Source organism: Mobula birostris, chromosome 14 (assembly GCF_030028105.1).
Source record: "Mobula birostris isolate sMobBir1 chromosome 14, sMobBir1.hap1, whole genome shotgun sequence".
Classification (NCBI taxonomy): Eukaryota; Metazoa; Chordata; class Chondrichthyes; order Myliobatiformes; family Myliobatidae; genus Mobula; species Mobula birostris.
In genome coordinates this window covers 82374522-82394330 of record NC_092383.1, presented here as the reverse complement: position 1 = coordinate 82394330, position 19809 = coordinate 82374522, and the positions used below count along the sequence as shown (strand labels likewise).

Sequence of the window (19809 nt, the reverse complement as noted above, 5' to 3'; positions counted from 1 at the left end):
TCCGGATGTCTCCAACCCCACCATCCATAGGCACTTTCTACTTCTCCAACAGTCCAGCCTGACTTGAGGAACTGGACTAGGAAACACTCTCTACATCTGGTAATCATCCGATCAGAAGCATCTTTTTGGACTTGTGTCTCTATCCAACTTTGATCCTCTGACCTTCCAGCAGATTAAGAAGAAGTAGTGAATTTCAGTACGATGACTCTACATGGATGCACGCTCCTTCATTCTTTCTGAGTCACTTTGTTCCACTTATACCGCTCTCTGCTGGTAAGTGTATAAGAGGATAGGATGTGCTAGGATTGACTGTCCTAGAACCGGCCACATTTTTAATAGCACTTTGTTTCCACTCCAACAGTCCAGCCTGACTTGGAACATTTAGCTTAGGAAGCATTCCCCTCAGCTGATCAACTGACCAAAAGCATCCTTTTGGACTCGTGTCTGCATCCAACCTTGTGTTTTAAAGCACAACATCCCAATGTGACTGAGTTTGTAACACCACTGAGTATCCCTTTTTTTTTGACTGGGTGCCTTAATACCGCTGAATAATTGTGTGTTACAGCACTGAATGTCCCATTGCTGAATAGTTGTGTAACAGTACCAAATTTTTCAGAACTGACTGTGTGTTTAACAGGAATGAGTATCCCAAGCAATAAACAAACTGTTGGATTAACTCGATGGGTCAAATGGCATCTGTGGGGGGGGGGGGGGAGTGGAGGAATTGTCAATATATCAGGTCGAAACCTGAAGCATCAACAATTCTGTTTCCTCCCCCCACCCCCACCCACAAACACTGCTCAACTCCTTGAATTTCTCCAACAGATTGCAAACGCAAGCAATAATTGCAAGATTAAGTGGCCCAGTGATGACTGGGTATATCGTAGGACTGATATCACATTACTAACAAAGTGAATGACAGAACTGACTGTCCATTTGCACTGACATTTTGTACTAGCCAATAAGGAAGGTTATGTTTGTCCAGTACAGTACTAGAAAATATTTCAATCCGAGAAATTAGAAGTTTAATGAATGGGAGCATGCCAGTCAGTAAGAAAAACTAGGCTCTATGTCTAGTTAGATTTAATTCTATATTTGTGAAAGAATATGAGGACCACAACAAAAAACAATGTGATTTACTTACCTTTTGCTGAGAAACTAGAAATTGCTCTTTTGGTCCTACTTGTAGAAGCTTTGTGTGTGTGAGTGTGTGTGTGTGTGTGTGTGTGTGTGTGTGTGTGTGCGCGCGCGCGCGCACGCATGTATGTATAAACTCAAGTCCATTCTGAAATGCAGGAGGTGGCTGCATGCTATCTAACACCATCAGTGAAATGCAAGTGAGGGGGCATGTTGTAGCTCTGTGCTAGAGCATGGCAACGCTTGACCATGAAATGATGCCAGTATTTTGTAAGATGCTTTCGCAACAAGGGCAGTCACTGCACTCATTCCTCATTTCCACTCTCATTCATGTATGGCCTTCATCAGCATGTTCTGGACTTGTAAGTTCACTACTCTTGGCTGAAGTGCTTCTATTTGCAAATGGAATGAACAAATTGTAAAAGGGATTAAAACAAGTGCTGCCAATTAAAGGGACAGTGCATCCTTTCGACAAGCTACAAATAGCAGGCATTTATTGTAACTTTTAAAAGAATATGTTTTTTGAATTTAATTGGAACATTATTTCTAAAACCTTGACATGTTTAACGAAACTTTAGAGTTAATCACTTTGCTTCCGTGTCTAAAAAATGAATGGTGGTTAGTTAGTTCATTCATTAAAAATAATAAATCTTGACATTATTTTGCAAGTAATATGCTTGCTGTCCAGACTAGAAGGGAATAAAATAATTTGTATCAATAAAGGAATTCATGTTCTTGATTCAGCCTGTGTGGAGCTTTAGAAAGGATGATGCCTCTTTAAACAAAACTGTTTATAGATCTCCCTCTTGTGTGCAGTGTGGTGATGCAGTGATGGCTCTGGACAGCCAGGTGTCAGGTTGGATGACACTCTGTTTCCCCCGAAGTAACCTCACACAATGCGAGACCAGTGGGACGCACTGTGAGTGTGCCTCACACACTGACGAAGAATTTGCTCTGTGAATCAGTACGATTCCAATGGCTTTTGCTGCTACCTGGGTCTTCCCTACTTCTGATTATTCACAATGCAAGGTCTTTTTTTCTTCTTCTTGCCAGTTCAGTTCACTCTTGCAGGGCAACTCGCAGTCTTCTCTCAGGGACATCTGGTAAGGTTACCGTTCTCCAGTGTTGTCTTGGAGAAGATTGTTAGAATCCTCTGTGGCAGAACTGGGGAAATCATAAGAACAGTAAAAAAATATATAGGTAGTGGGACCTTTTCATTTTCTTCTTGTATTTTCATTTACAGAACATTACAGCACAGGACAGGCTCTTTGACGTATTGTGTTACCACAACCAGCAGTGCACTCCAGGCCACCACCTCTCTGTGTAAAATAACTTGCCTCACACATCTCCTTTGTACTTTCCTACTCTCACCTTAAATACATGCCCCCTAGTGTGAGACACTTCATAGAACATAGAACACTACAGCACAATACAGGCCTTTCAGCCCACGATCTTGTGCCAACTTTTTACCCTACTCTAAGATCAAGCTAACCCTTCTCTCCTAAACGCCCTCCATTCTTTCTGTCATCTACGTGCCTGTCTAAGAGTTTCTTAAATGCCACTAATGTATCTGCCTCTACCACCACCCCTGGCAGGGCATTCCACGTACCCACCGCTCTCTGTGTCAAATCCTGGGAGAAAAAAATATTGCCTGTCTCTCTCAATCCATAGCATAATTTAATTCATTTCTATCAAACCTGCTATCTTATCTTCTATAATTTGTTTACCTTTCATAGAATTAATTAAACTAAGGCAATGAATATGCTTGATTACCTGAACATCAGAAGGAACAATGTCCAATTTGCCATGGGTAAGCAGCACATGGGCCAGTGGCGAGGGGAGATGATAGGATGAAATCTACATTGTACAAGTCTAGATCTGGCAACCCAAGCCTGGGGATATCATTCTCTGGCTGATGATCTATGCTGTCTGGCTGCAACAACCTCCCCATTATGCAGAAAGAGAATCCATACCCACACACACAAAACGACTGAACAATCATCGAACACACAATAGAGCTTGTCACAAGACACATCTCAGTAGAAGGGCCAACCAGCCCAGATTAACAACAAAGCCCTTGAAGCCAGATACTACAGATCTCATAGAAACATAGAAAATAGGTGCAGGAGTAGGCCATTCGGCCCTTCCAGCCTGCACCGCCATTTATTATGATCATGGCTGATCATCCAACTCAGAACCCTGCCCCAGCCTTCCCTCCATACCCCCTGATCCCCGTAGCCACAAGGGCCATATCTAACTCCCTCTTAAATATAGCCAATGAACTGGCCTCAACTGTTTCCTGTGGCAGAGAATTCCACAGATTCACCACTCTCTGTGTGAAGAAGTTTTTCCGAATCTCGGTCCTAAAAGGCTTCCCCTTTATCCTCAAACTGTGACCCCTTGTTCTGGACTTCCCCAACATCGGGAACAATCTTCCTGCATCTAGCCTGTCCAATCTCTTTAGGATTTTATATGTTTCAATCAGAACCCCCCTCAATCTTCTAAATTCCAACGAGTACAAGCCCAGTTCATCCAGTCTTTCTTCATATGAAAGTCCTGCCATCCCAGGAATCAATCTGGTGAACTTTCTTTGTACTCCCTCTATGGCAAGGATGTCTTTCCTCAGATTAGGGGACCAAAACTGCACACAATACTCCAGGTGTGGTCTCACCAAGGCCTTGTACAACTGCAGTAGTACCTCCCTGCTCCTGTACTCGAATCCTCTCGCTATAAATGCCAGCATACCATTCGCCTTTTTCACCGCCTGCTGTACCTGCATGCCCACTTTCAATGACTGGTGTATAATGACACCCAGGTCTCATTGCACCTCCCCTTTTCCTAATCGGCCACCATTCAGATAATAATCTGTTTTCCTATTTTTGCCACCAAACTGGATAACTTCACATTTATCCACATTAAATTGCATCTGCCATGAATTTGCCCACTCACCCAACCTATCCAAGTCACTCTGCATCCTCTTAGCATCCTCCTCACAGCTAACACTGCCACCCAGCTTCGTGTCATCCGCAGACTTGGAGATGCTGCATTTAAATCCCTCATCCAAGTCATTAATATATATTGTAAACAACTGGGGTCCCAGCACTGAGCCTTGCGGTACCCCACTAGTCACCGCCTGCCATTCTGAAAAGGTCCCGTTTATTCCCACTCTTTGCTTCCTGTCTGCTAACCAATTCTCCATCCACATCAATACCTTACCCCCAATACCGTGTGCTTTAAGTTTGCACACTAATCTCCTGTGTGGGACCTTGTCAAGAGCCTTTTGAAAATCCAAATATACCACATCCACTGGTTCTCCCCTATCCACTCTACTAGTTACATTCTCAAAAAATTCTATGAGATTTGTCAGACATGATTTTCCTTTCACAAATCCATGCTGACTTTGTCCGATGATTTCACCGCTTTCCAAATGTGCTGTTATCACATCTTTGATAACTGACTCCAGCAGTTTTCCCACCACTGACATTAGGCTAACCGGTCTATAATTCCCCGGTTTCTTGCTCCCTCCTTTTTTAAAAAGTGGGGTTACATTAGCCACCCTCCAATCCTCAGGAACTAGTCTAGAATCTAACGAGTTTTGAAAAATTATCACTAATGCATCCACTATTTCTTGGGCTACTTCCTTAAGCAGTCTAGGATGCAGACCATCTGGCCCTGGGGATTTATCTGCCTTCAATCCCTTCAATTTACCTAACACCACTTCCCTACTAACATGTATTTCGCTCAGTTCCTCCATCTCACTGGACTCTCTGTCCCCTACTATTTCTGGAAGATTATTTATGTCCTCCTTAGTGAAGGCAGAACCAAAGTAATTATTCAATTGGTCTGCCATGTCCTTGCTCCCCATAATCAATTCACCTGTTTCTGTCTGTAGGGGACCTACATTTGTCTTTACCAGTCTTTTCCTTTTTACATATCTATAAAAGCTTTTACAGTCAGTTTTTATGTTCCCTGCCAGTTTTCTCTCATAATCTTTTTTCCCCTTCCTAATTAAGCCCTTTGTCCTCCTCTGCTGAACTCTGAATTCCTCCCAGTCCTCAGGTGAGCCACTTTCTCTGGCTAATTTGTATGCTTCTTCTTTGGAATTGATACTATCCCTAATTTCTCTTGTCAGCTACAGTTGCACTACCTTCTTTGATTTATTCTTTTGCCAAACTGAGATGAACAATTGTTGTAGTTCATCCATGCAACCTTTAAATGCTTGCCATTGCATATCCACCGTCAATCCTTTAAGTGTCATTTGCCAGTCTATCTTAGCTAATTCACATCTCATACCTTCAAAGTTACCCCTCTTTAAGTTCAGAACCTTTGTTTCTGAATTAACTATGTCACTCTCCATCTTAATGAAGAATTCCACCATATTATGGTCACTCTTACCCAAGGGGCCTCTCACGACAAGATTGCTAATTAACCCTTCCTCATTGCTCAAAACCCAGTCCAGAATAGCCTGCTTTGTAGTTGGTTCCTCGACATGTTGGTTCAAAAAACCATCCTGCATACATTCCAAGAAATCCTCTTCCTCAGCACCTTTACCAATTTGGTTCACCCAATCTACATGTAGATTGAAGTCACCCATTATAACTGCTGTTCCTTTATTGCACACATTTCTAATTTCCTGTCTGATAGAACTCTGGATTAAGCTGTTCTCCAATTAATACTGCTGTTCTATCTCCTTACACCTGTACCTACTGGACAGTTTGTGGTTTACCTCAGAATATCTATTGGCAATCCTAATCCAATCATGCTCAGTTAAAGCAACAAATTCCATCCAGGATTCAACTCCCTGATTTTTTTTTTGGATTCTCTGAGCTTGGTAAATCTAAATTAACTCTTTCCTGTTTGGTCTCATGACCATTTTCTATTTAGGGCTCCTACCTCCTGAGCTTTTTGAGCAACTCCGGACATTTGAGCACAACATCTAAATTGATACTGCCTTAGGGCACAGCTAGAGGGCCCAACTATGTAAATTATGCCAGGAAATAAGTCCAGGACCCCGAGCCAATAGGCTGGTCCTGGACTTATTTCCTAGCATAATTTACATATTAGTATTTAACTATTTATGGTTTTATTACTATTTATTATTTATGGAGCAACTGTAACGAAAATCCAATTTCCTCCGGGATCGATAAAGTATGACTATGACTATCAAAGACATTTCCAATTTGGTGTGAAATGGAGACCCTCTTCTGCCTTCCCAGCTGGACATGAGCTCCACTCAGATTTAGGGCAGGGATTTTCTCCTGCCTTCCAGTCCAATAGTAATCCTAGAGGCAAGGACAGCAATTCAGATAATCTGTCTTTTATCATGCTGTTGTTTGTGCTATGAGCTAATTGGCTGGCATTCATTTTACACTGTAACAACACCCTTAAATAAAGCTGCCAAAATCATCATCAAAGTATCTGCTTTTACTCAATTTAGAACATAGAACAGTACAGCATAGTACAGACCCTTTGGCCCACAATGTTATAGCAGCCTTTTAACCTACCTCAAAGTCAATCTAATGCTTTCCTTCCCCCACCTCCATTTTTCTTTCATCCACGTCCCTGTTTAAATTTCCCTTAAAAGTTGTTAAGAGCCATCAGTACATCCCAGGATTAGTGTCATTTTGAATTCAATTACAGTGATTCAATTCTGCTGTTTCTCTTTTTTTTCCCCTGCCTCTCAGTCATCTCAGGATTTATCCCCATACCAACCATTCCAGCTGAAACCAGCATCACAACCGAAGCCACTAGCACCACCAGCGTCGCACCCCCAACCACCGCCGTCACCGAATTCGTTCCGCCAGCCGTCACAGGCACTCACATATATGGTATCTGATCTTTGCTGGTACTATTAAGTCTTATATCCACGATGAGTGTAAACATTCACTGAGCTATTGCCACCAATCCTAATGAATTAACTGATGCTTAGGTGGTCAAGCACCTCTGATTTTGAACGATTTGTCATATGAAGAGCGTTGGATGGCTCTGGGCCTGTATTCACCAGAGTTCAGAAGAATGAGGCGTGACCTCAATGAAACCTATTGAATAGTGAAAGGCCTTGATAGAGTAGATGTGGTAAGGATGTTTCCTATGGTGGGAGAGTCTAAGACCAGAGGACTCAGCCTCAGAATAGAGGGGTGTCCTTTTAGAACAGAGATGAGGAGGAATTTCTGTAGCCAGAGAGTAGTGATTCTGTGGAATTCATTGCACAGGCAGCTGTGGAGGCCAAGTGTTTACGAATATTTAAGGCAGAGATTGATAGATTTGTGATTGATCAAGCCTTGAAGGGATACAGTGGAAAGACGAGAGATTAGGGCTGAGAGGAAAATTGGATCAGCCATGATGAAATGGCGGAGGTGACTCGATGGGCCAAATGGCCTAATTCTGTTCCTATGTCTTATGGTCTTGTGGTCTAATGATTGATTTAAAATGTAAATTAAAAACTGTGGAAGCCAATGTGCACTGATGATGCAGTGCAATGCAGTGAGTTTGCTGCAGAGACAGTGCCATTTTTAAGGAAGGTTTCCACGTGATAGTTTCTCTGTGCTGTTGCCTTCTCAGCAGTACTTAACGACCTGTCACTGTTAGCTGAACGACAGCTCAAACCCACAGCATGTGTTTGTAAATCTAGCATTATGCTGTTCAGACAGGCATGCTACTTCGGAATCTTCGTAGGGCATTGATCAGACTGTATTTGGAGTTTTGTGAGCAGTTTTCTGCCCACATTTAAGAAAGGGTGTGCTGGCATTGCAGAGGATTGAGAGGAAGTTTATAAGAACAATCCCAGGAGTGAAAACGTTAACGTATGAGGAACGTTTGATGGCTCTGGGCCTGTACTCACTGGGGTTTAGAAGAGTGAGGAAGGAGCTCATGAAGTCTACCAGATATTGAAAGATCTAGATTGAATGGACGTGGAGAGGATGTTTCAGATAGAGGGGGAGTCTTGGATCAGCTGTCACAGCCTCAGAACAGAAAAACATTCCTTTAGATTAGAGATGAAGAGGAATTCCTTTAGCCAAAGGATGGTGAATCTGTGGAATTCATTGCCACAGGTGGCTGTGGAAACCAAGTCATTGGATATATTTAAAGCAGAGGTTGGTAGAAGTTCTCAATTAGTAAGGATATCAAACAGGGAGAACAAGGTTGAGAGAGAAAATAAATCAGCCATGATTGAATGGCGAACCCAACTCGATGGGCCAAATGGCTTAATTCTGCTTCTATGCTCTTCTGAAAACTTTGCTCATACATTAGGAGCATATCTGCAGAGGCTTGTATTTAGTGTCCATCCCTTAATGCCCTGGGGAGGCGATGGTGATAAACTTCCTCCTATAACTGCTGCAATCCCCGTAGTGAAAGGGAGCCATTATATATTAATGACAAAGATTGCAGTAAACCAGTGAAGCACAGGATGTATCTAAAACATCTAAGAATGGGAATAAACAGTCCACGTTTCAAGCTGAGGTCCTCAACGGGACTCATTATTAGGTAACTATAGTGTGCTGCATTTACATGAATGCCACTGTTGTAAGAATGGCATTAATAAAGTGTAAAGGTTAAAAGAATGTCCAATTCTAAATGCATTACATAGATAGGTTATGGTACCTGACAGTGCTGACTTTGACAGCATCTCTACATATTCAGTCCACAGTGGAGCCAGATACAAGATATTTCAGCATTAAAGTAAAAGGAAGTGTTGGTCAATAACAGTTCTGTCTCTGCTGTCATCTTTCGTCATTGCAGATTTAGAGATGCAGCACAGTAAAAGCCTCTTCTGGCACGTCAAATCCATGCCAACTTTTCTTATCTTAATGTTAGCTCAAGTAATCACTTCCCTGTCTTTCTTTTGTATTAAATATGTTGTAAATATTTAATCATACTGTAACTATGATGCCAAACACTAGGATCGATACTGTCCTGGTATTGAATTGAATGGGACAATTCAACAGAATTTGTTGTTCTGACTAAATGTCTGACTTAATTGGATGAATTATTGAATCTCAGAAGTTACAAGTACACATATAGACCATTCAGCCCTTTGTACTGGTTCCAGTAAAATAAAAATCAAGTAGAAATCTTGAAAATCAGAAATGGAAACCGAAAATGTTGGATGTACTCAACAGGTCAGGCAGCATCAGTGAAGAAGAGTTAACGTTAAAAAATATGTGATCCTCCTAGTAGTTATATGGGTATCTGCCAGCAGTTTACCGCACAATCCATTCCATTTTCTTTTTGTGAAGTCTACATCTTTCGTATAGATGAAGAACATTTTAATGCTCGGAGATTGTTAACCAATGTTGCAATATCTGCCAAATAACCGCTTGAATTTGTTTGAAGCAGGGATTTTTTTATTGCAATTAACGTGCAGCCCATTTCTGGGCATGATATGTTGAAAGGACGAGAAGACTATGTGCGAGGCACCAATAGCAAGAAACAAATTGCTAGAAGAACTGGCATCTGTGGAGTAAAAGGTTTGGTTGACATTTCAGGTCACGGCTCTGCACCGGGATTCAATAGTCCAAAAGATAGACCTCTACGGTTGCTTCCTGACCTTCTGGGCTCATCCAGTGGTTCGTTCTCTGTTCTAGGTTCCAGCATCTGCAGTCTCTTGCGTCGCAGTGTGATTGACCAAGCTGGCACCATTACTGTGAAGAGCTGGAATAGCTTGCTTTGGCACAGTGAAAATTGTGCAGAGATTTACTGGGGGCATTGAACATGAACGTTGGGCCCTGAGAAAGTAAGCAGGGATGAACTATCCTAACAGGTAGAAGGGTTGCTAGCCAGGAGGCAAATTGAAGATCATTGGCAAAATAATTAAGAGGGGATATTCAGTGAATAAATTCAGCAAGCTTTTGTGGAGAGAACTGCCCTACTTGAAAGGTAATGGAACCAGATTGGAGATGAAATCTCCAAAGGAAATTCAGTAAATAACATCAAGAGAAAAGCTACATGGGAAGACCAGAGGAGTGGGGCAAATTGGAGATCTCCTACAGAGAGCCAATATAAGGTTACATTGGAAGACCAGAGGAGAGGGTGGACGAATTGGAAACCTCCTCGGACAGCCAGCATGAAGCTACGTGGGAAGAACAGAGGAGTGGGACGAATTGGAAACCTCCTCGGACAGCCAGCATGAAGCTACGTGGGAAGAACAGAGGGAGAGGGTGGACGAATTGGAAACTTCCTCGGACAGCCAGCATGAAGCTACGTGGGAAGAACAGAGGAGTGGGACGAATTGGAGACCTCCTCAGACAGCCAGCATGAAGCTACATAGAAAGACCAGAGGAGTGGGACGAATTGGAGACCTCCTACGGACAGCCAGCATGAAGCTACGTGGGAAGACCAGAGGAGTGGGACGAATCGGAGACCTCCTACGGACAGCCAGCATGAAGCTACATGGGAAGACCAGAGGATTGGGACGAATCGGAGACCTCCTACGGACAGCCAGCTTAAGTAGAATAGCTGAAGCCGCTGAGTGAATATCCCAAGCTTCAGTTGAACTCTGACAGTGAGGGTGACAGCTTGTTTGGAAGGATCCAGTGGTTATTTATTTAGAAATACAGCATACCTTCGCGGGCCCACATCCAAAACCAATTAACCTATTGACCTGTACGTCTTTGGAATGCGGGAGGAAGCCAGAGCACCCAGAGGAACCCCACACGGACACGGGAAGAACATACAAGCTCCTTACAGACAGCTGCCCACTGACACTGCCGCAGCTTTATGCTAACCATTATGCTCCTTTACCAGGTTTTGTTAGGCTTCCGGTCAACCCTATGTAATGTGTGTCTAGAATTTGTGTTGTGGGCATGAACCCAACAGTGGGTGGACAACCGTTGCATGCTCCAGTCGGGGATCTGGCCTCTGCTCCCCTCCACCTAATTCTCTCTCTCTCTCTCTCTCTCTCTCTCTGATGCCTGTTTAGAGGAAGCTCCTGGTAGAATTTGGAACCTCACTACATCAGCAGGCAATGACTATGTCAATGTCACGTGGAAACACGATTTCCCGAGCGAAATGGCCGAGTTTATGGTTGAATACATTCACAGTAAGCACTGCTCTATGCTCTGTACACATGCGGCCAGTGATCTGGATGGGACAGGAGTGCAATGCTAGCAATCGCCGTTCTGCGGCCCAGTCTGGCCCTGGGTGGAGGTGCTGCTATACAGAACTACAGAGCCTTGCCCTCGAGGTATGGGCAGTGAGGAAGGGGAACTTCAGGTGGTGAGAGACTGCTAGGACAGGGTTGGAATTAAGGGGAAGCATTATCAGTGGAGGGGACACTGGGCATTTTACAGATCTCCGAGAGAAGAGTGGAGGGGTTGGAAAATACCAGACAGGGTGTCACTTAAGAGGTCAGAAAGCCTGAGAGGCTCCGGAGTGGGATTTGTGACACTGGGGACTTGATCCATCCCCAATACACCCCTCCACCCCACCACACACATTTTGGGTCCATTCACAGGGACAGCAACACCATGTCCACTCTCTCTGGCCCAGTGTGGCCTCCAGTGGAAGGTCGGCAATGGGACCAAAGGGGGGATCAGAATCAAACCCAGCTCTAATGGCAACAGATAGTCTACACTGGATCCATGAGTGTTGCCCCTATGTTACATTCAACTCAAGCGGAGGGGAGCCTCATCTCCCCGTTGACTGAATAATCCGGATATTTGCGTGTCCCACTGGAGATGGCATCTCGATCAGCTCCAGTCAGCTAGAATTCCTCATAATCCCTCTGTGTGGGTACTGGCCAGCATGCTTTGTGGATTATACACCCATATGTGATGACCCAAAACATAGCACCTCTGCTCTTAAGCTGGTACTCCTGGGATAGATCAGAAGGTTGGTGATAACTGGCAGAACGTGTGTAGCAGGAGATCTCGTTTGGGCTGTGAGAGTTGGGGATGGAAGGCTCTGAGGAAGGAGTGGAGTACAGGGAGCTTTGTCTCACCATCCTCACTGCAGGACAGAGTTGTAATATTGTCCCCCCGCCAGCAGAGGCAGCCTCCAAGGAGTTGACCTGAATCTCTTGTCTCCTTCACGCACGACTGACAGGTAATGGCACGGTGAAACAGGAACAGGTGAAGGTCGGTCGGAACACTACCCAAATCCTGGGCTTAACACCCGGCATCCAGTACAAAGTGCGAGTGTACTCCGCCCTGTTCCCGTTTGTCACCAGCAACGCCACCACCATTGAGACCAGCCCAGGTGAGGTCGGACAAAGCCTTGCACATGCATGCCTGTGTGCCACACTGCCCTTCCTCTGCATCCCCCACTGTTCTCCCGCTCACGGCACGGCGGAACCAGGCAGGGGCATGAAAGCCAGCGAAGAGTGCGGATCTTGCCCTTGTTTGGCCATGCATGGCTTGTCACTGCTCCTTGCATTAGGGGGTTTGCCTGCCTTCTGTAAGTGATAAAATGCAACAGGAAGAGTAGGCATCTCCTGATAAGACGTATCCAAGTCACCTAAAGCCAAGGTGGGACAGTGACCAGAGGACCCAAGCTCGATGAGGCAGGAGCAGTTTAGGGAGTTACTTGGCGAGACCATCTTATTCCTAGGGGTGGCATGGACCAATCTCCTCCATCAGCATAAACATGATGTCCCTCTCTCATCTGTACCTTATGATTCTTACTGTATGTTCATTCTTGATTTGCTGTAACATCAGGCATATGTCAAGTGTTGTATAGCACAGGAATAGGCCCTTCAGCACGTCAGATCTATGCTGACCATTGGACTTATCTATACTAGTCCTATTTATTGGCATTCAGTTCATAGACTTCCATGCCTTGGTGATTCAAGCAGCTTTCCAGATTCTGCTCGATGTATTTTTTGTCCTTGAACGTACCTGTGAGAATACCTGCCTCTACCAGCTTCTCAGCAGTATGCCTTTGTGTTTCAAACTTCCATGTGCCTTCCCATCCTTTGAGGCTTTGCATCAGCAACTCCAAATAGGAATATGTCCATTAGAGATAAAAATGGAAGGTGGACCAAGGTCACAAGGCCACATCCTCCATGGCTCCAGTTGCTAATGACAGGGAGTTGCAACTCAGAGAGCGGCTTCTTCACAAAGATGCCTTTTGGGACATCCATCTTGGAACGATTGCCCCCTCTTTTCCCCAAACAGATCTTACCCTCTCCAGGACCACCTCTTGAAGATTCCATATGAAGGAGTGCACCCTGATGTCACGAGTCTTTTATACATTATTTTAAATACTTTTATCATTGTCGCACATACTGAGGTACAGTGAAAAACTCTGTTTTGCCTGCCACCCATACATTACATCACATCGGTACATTGAGGTAGTACAAGTGAAAAACAAGAACAAAGTACAGAATAAAGCGTTAGCTACAGAGTAAGTGCAGTGTAGGCAGACAATAAGATGCAAGGATATAACAGGGTAGACTGTGAGGTGAAGAATCCATCTTATTGTAATAAATAGACTTTTCCTATTCCTATGATATTTCCACAGTCTTGTCCCTCTCAGGTCTATTGTTCGCAGTGATTTAGAAGTTTATTAACTTATTTAAACTTCCACTACTCTCCCTCTGTGTCCCACACGGCTTAGCAGTGAGCTGTTTGTGCCACTTAACAGCCAGACTGGTGCAGAGGTGTTGCTTCCTTCAGAATTCACTGTCCACAGCAATTCCTCCTGGGAATGTTGTGAAAGAAACCTCCAACCAGCTAATATTCCAGTGTAGTATGCTCCCACCCCCCCCACCCCCACAAGTCCTGATTTTAGACCCATCTCCCACTCGCTACACCAAGCCACTCCATCCACCATGCTCTGCATGTTCCATGGGCCAAGCCTGCATGGTGAAGGTGCAGGTGGCATCTGCTGTGCATGTGAGAGGGCGTGTGTGTATGTTTACAAGTGCACGTCGTTACCTGTGGGGCTGTCGCTTCCTGCCTCCTCCCTGATTACTGTCCGAAATACCGGTGTAAACAACATGCGTTTCCATCTGCTCCGCAATACAACCTCATTGCCATTTTCTGCTCGATTGCCTGACCGTGACTTTGGTTGCATTGCCAGTGGCTTTATCACATGATGGCTTTCTGCTGTAAGCGCTTTTCTGTGTAAGTATCACACAGTTGCTTGTTTATAGGACCTCTCTCAGCAAGTACTGGCACCGATAATGGTATTGGCTTATTATTGTCACATGTTGAAAGCAAACGTATCAAAAGTACATATATGTCACCATAAACAACCCTGAGATTCATTTTCTTGCAGGCAATCACAGTAAATACAAGAAACACACAGGGCAAAAAAAAAAGCTATGCTTTACAAAAAGAAAGAGAAAAAAAATATACAGTATCATGTACCAGGATACAATGAAAAGCCTACCTTGCATCCTATTCATACAGATCAAATTATTACACAGTGCAAGGTATAACAATAATATCGCAGAATAAAGTGTAACAGCTACAGATAAGGTGCAGTGCAGGTAAACAGTAAAGTTCAAGATCATATCAAGGTAGATTGTGAGGTCAAGAGTCTATCTTATCATACAAGAGCCTGATCACATTGGGAGTCTAGTTAAGAACAGTGTTGCCAACCTCAGTGTATGCTGAACTGTTGTCATCCAAAGTTCCCAGATGACAAGGGGTATAGGTCATCCAGATCGAGATCAGGGGATTGGGGAGGAGAAGGAGACCACGATCAGCGATCAGGGTGGGATTGGGCAGTTCAGTTATTGAAAGACCGGTAGGTGTCAGACTGCTTAGTTTTATGTAGTTCATCATCTCTAATAGGGAGCCGGAACTTTGACGAAGCTTGCCAGGGGTGCATATTTGAAGCAGGCATATAATTTGATAGATACGTAGCAGATTGTGTCAGGTGTAAATGCTGCCCTCACTGGGAAGGTCCTGTTGATTTTCAGGAAGATGCAAAACAACCAGGAATGGTCACTGAGGCACCAGTCCAGAAAAGGTTGGTTTTCAATTATGTAGCATTGAAATAAACATCGTCATACCCTCGAATTTAAAGGTCAAGTCACCTGCAAAGTTTTATGTCTCCTCCGTTTACCAATAATTTTTTAGAACTAGTGAACTTCTGGACAAAGAAAAGCACCACTTCAAACATTTCTGAGTTGCTTTGGGGGTGATTTTGCCTCCTCCATGTTCAGTCGCTTCATTATTCAGTTTTACTTTTCAATAGTAAAAGCTGGAAATGCTGCACAGATCAGGCAGCATCTGCGGAGAGAGAAACATGGCTAACGTTTCAGTTTGTTCCTCCTGCACCAGAGCTGGATGAGTGGGAAAGTACACATGTATTTCTTTGCAAAGATGGGGAGGGGTGGAGAGACCGAAGGGAATGTCTGTGGTGGGGGTGGAGAGGGCACATTCACTCCTGGCGCTGTCCAAGAAAAGGAACATTAATGCTTATTGGCTGTGGCTGATTTTTCTAGACCTGTGAGACACAGAACTCAGTAGATGCTGAAAATAGAACATGGAAGATTACACGATAGTGCAGGCTTTTGTCCACCATGTTGTACCATCTTTTTAACCCACTCTAAGATGAATCCAACCCTTCCCCCCCACATAGGCCACCATTTTTCTCTCTTCCATGGGCCTATCTAAGAGTCTTATTAAATGTCCCTAATATATCACCACTGTGTAAAAAGAATACCTCTGACATCCTTCCTATACCTACCTCCAATCATATTAAAATAATACACCCTTGTATAGCCATTTCCGCTCTGGGAAAAAACAATCTCTGGCTGTCCACTCGATCTATGCCTCTTATCTCCTTGTACACCTCTAATGCAGCACCTCTCATCCTCCTTCACTGAAAAGAGAAAAGCACTAACTCACTCAAACTATTCTTATAAGGCATGCTGTTCAATCCAGCAGCATCCTGGTAAATCTCCTCTCTCCTCTGCACCCTTTCTAAAGCTTCCACATCTTTCCTGTGAGGTGACCAGAACTGAACACAATACTCCCAAGTGTGGTCTAACCAGAGTTGCATAAATCTGCAATATTACCTTCCGGCTCTTGAACTCAATCCCCAACTAATGAAGGCCAACACACCGTAGGACCCTCTTAACTCCCCCTATCAACTTGTGTAGCAATGCTGAGAGATCTATGGACGTGGAACCCAAGCATCCTGTGTTTCTCCACACCGCTAAGACTCCTGCCATTAACCTTGTATTCAAACTAAAGATGAATCTGAAAATATTCAGCAATTCAGACAGCAGCTGTGGAGAGAGAAACACTGGATTATTGTCATAGGTGGATGACCTTACAGCAGAACTGGTCATTTACCAATCCATCGTTCTCACTGCCCGTTTCCCTCTCTGTAACTTAACACATGTTCACCTTGAAATGCTTATTCTATTTCTTATTCCAAAAATGCTGCTGGAGCTACTGAGTGTTATTTTTTCCAGTTTTATTTCAGGATTACCGTACAGCATCTGCTGTCTTCTACTCTACCACTGCACTTCAGTTAACTGCACCCTCTGGTGGTGACTATGTGTACTGCTGTAGACTGCTGCAGGCAATGTATGTCGCTCTGTGCATGCTGCTGCCATCTGCTGCTTCAGATAGACATTGCAGTTCTGTTTTGTCAGATCTGTTCTGTGTACCTGTTGTACCAGAGTTGTGCTGTGAAGCCCAGTGGTTGTGCTAACAATCCATGCCATGAATACATGGGGTGATATTCTGCTGTATCAAGCAAACAGTAGACTAGTGGAATGATACAGGTATACAATGTATCTTGGCAAGTTGTTATGACAGAAGTTGTACAGAAGTGTGAAGAGATTTCTCTGCATTCATTCAGGCAACAGTACAGAAGAGATTTGAACTTGAATCCAAACACTATCGATTTTCACCCAGTCCCAAGCCCAAGCAAGGATCCATTTGATTCTAGCTCCAAAAACCCACTGGTGGAATGCTGAGCCCTTAGTCCAGGGACTCAAGTTCAGGACGCAGTGGTGATCAGCATCTGCCACTCTGATGGGGATGGTATGCTTCAGAGCAATTCAGAACCTCAGTGCTGGTGGCCCCCAGCATGAAAAGGAACCTGGTTGTGAAGGACCTCAGAGAACTTCATGTCATTCCGGACCTTGGTGGACCTCATAGTGATGGTGTTGGCACTAAAGGACAGCGTCCAGTTCCAACACCAGCTGGAAAGAGGCTTGTTCTGCTGATGTGCCATTGTTGTCGTTGCTGCTGCTTGTGTTGTGCTGCTGAACATGGTGGGCATGCTGAGTTGGCAACATTTGCAGGCTGCTTGGGTTGTGTTGCTTGTTAACACCGCAGTGCATTTCACTGTATACTCTAGTGTACATGTGGTAAATAAATGAACTTTAATCAGAATCCATCCCACATTGGTGGAGAGCCTTGTGTAAATGAGATGTGCATTGGGGTTCCAGTCAGCGGGAAGTTGAATCGAGGAGCTTGCACCATGGCAGTGTGGAGATTTACCACATGATGGGTTCCTCACCTGCTCCTTTCCAGCACAGGGGTGAAGAGGACATGCTAGGTTAGAATTAGCTGTGCTGAAGAAGGAAACCAAAGAGAGAGCCACTGACTTATCGAGTAGGCTGTGATTGCATGTGATGGAATAGTAAACTAATAAGCGGAAAAACAGAGCACATTGTAAACAAATTTAAGGAGGATTTTTATGGCTGTTTTACAGACAGAATTTTTGAACTCAGATCAAGGCTTGATTGGAAAGTGTTAACAACTGTTGGTCCACTGTGGTCTCTTCAGATCAGTCCAGAGTTTGCTGTGAGCAGATTCTCCCACATAACACCATGTTATTTTTTCCAGCTTTCACCAGCAACCATGTTTCCATCGCCACTCAAGGCTGGTTCATCGGCCTGATGTGTGCAGTGGCTCTCCTGGTCCTCATCCTGCTGATTGTGTGCTTCATTAAGAGGAGCAAAGGAGGCAAGTACCCAGGTAAGAAGCAGAAATTATAACCTTCCACTCCTCTCTGCTCTCTACTCTAGTGATCCTGTTGGGTGAGGGCCCATCTGTCATTCATGAGGCCCTGCCTCTCATTCTTGGCTTCAGTTCTAGCCAGGCAGCAGGGTGGACAGTTTCTTGATGACGTTAGCTCTGTAGACCCTCCACCTTGCCTCCATGGTATAATTCTATTGGTCAATCCCTTTTATCAGGAAGATTTGATCAGCAGTAGACAATACGTGCAGGAGTAGGCCATTCGGCCCTTCGAGCCAGCATCGCCATTCACTGTGATCATGGCTGATCATCCACAATCAGTATCCAGTTCTTGCTTTATCCCCATAACCTTTGATTCTGCTACCTTTAAGAGCTCTATCCATCTCTTTTTGAAAGCATCCAGAGATTTGGCCTCCACAGCCTTCTGGGGCAGAGCATTCCACATATCCACCACTCTCTGGGTGAAAAAGTTTTTGCTCAACTCCGTTCTAAATGACCTACCCCTAATTCTTAAACTGTGGCCTCTGGTTCTGGATTCACCAATCAGCGGGAATATGCTTCCTGCCTCCAGCGTGTCCAATCCCTTAATAATCTTATATGTTTCAATAAGATCCCCTCTCAGCCTTCTAAATTCCAAGAGTATACAAGCCCAGTCGCTCCAATCTTTCAACATGTGACAGTTCCGCCATCCCAGGAATTAACCTTGTGAACCTACGCTGCACTCCCTCAATAGCAAGAATGTCCTTCCTCAAATTTGGAGAGCAGTGTTAGCACATCCTGTTCTTTAGACATAGGCCTGTTAGATAAAGATCTGGCATTGAATCTCTTACCCATCTTTCTCTCAATAACCCAAATGGAAACCGCTAGAACCATCATGTCAGGACATGTATCTTAAAGAGGAAGTTTCAAAACTAAATCAGTCTGTTTAAAAGTTGACTGTGAGGGATTGATATTGCCCCTCCAATAGCCCTGGACCTGGATAGTGGACCTAGACCATTTGTGAAGTGGCAATAAAGTAGAACGTGGTTTTCCTATTCTTCTTGCCCAAGGAATAAAGGAAAGTGTTGCTCTCTGACACCAAATCTCCAGCTCCATTGCTCTATACAGTTTCATTGTGGCTGTGCGTGGAGCGGGATTTTAGAGTGAGTTCATTTGGTCCAGGATCTTCTCAATGTGCTCATGCTTCTGTGATAGTTGGAAGTAATGCCCTCATTTCTAGCTTTGTTTATCTGGGCTCAGAATGATGACTGGAGATGGGATAGGGTCAAGCACATAGTGGTGGGACATGAGAAATAGTAATCGGCCACACAGTCCCTCAACACACTCCCCAATTCAGTAACATCATAGCTGGACATATAGCTCAACCATCCTCCCACCTAAAAGAGATTAAAATATTAGCTTTATTTGTCACACATATATTGAAACATCAAAATAGTGTCATTTGTATCAATGACCAATGCAGTCCGAATAGCTGGGTACAACCATGGCCCTGGTGCCAACATAACATGCCCACATCTTACTAACCTTAACCCAGATATCTTTTTTGGAATGTGGGAAGAAACCAGAGCATCCAGAGGAAACCCATGTGGGCACGGGGAGACTGTACAACCTCCTTACAGACAGCAGCAGGAATTGTAAAACCTGAGGTTAACCACTACGCTACCATGCTTATCCTGATATTGCTTGGATCCAAAAATCATTTCACTAAAGGCTTAAGTGTACGTCTGATCCACCGGGCAAAAAATTCAGAACTTAAAATTTTTGAGGTTAGCTATTTCGC

At 44.2% G+C, this 19809-nt stretch overlaps 1 protein-coding gene across 1 annotated transcript in view; it reads left to right on the top strand.

Annotated features, from left to right (window-relative positions):
* Window positions 1-19809, top strand: part of nfasca (neurofascin homolog (chicken) a) — a 171470-nt gene that overhangs the window by 140977 nt on the left and 10684 nt on the right. Inside the window, exons 26-29 of the mRNA XM_072277651.1 lie at window positions 6822-6965; window positions 11057-11176; window positions 12181-12333; window positions 17898-18029. Of these exons, the coding sequence (XP_072133752.1) occupies window positions 6822-6965; window positions 11057-11176; window positions 12181-12333; window positions 17898-18029 (549 nt within the window). The remainder of the gene's footprint in view (window positions 1-6821; window positions 6966-11056; window positions 11177-12180; window positions 12334-17897; window positions 18030-19809) is intronic.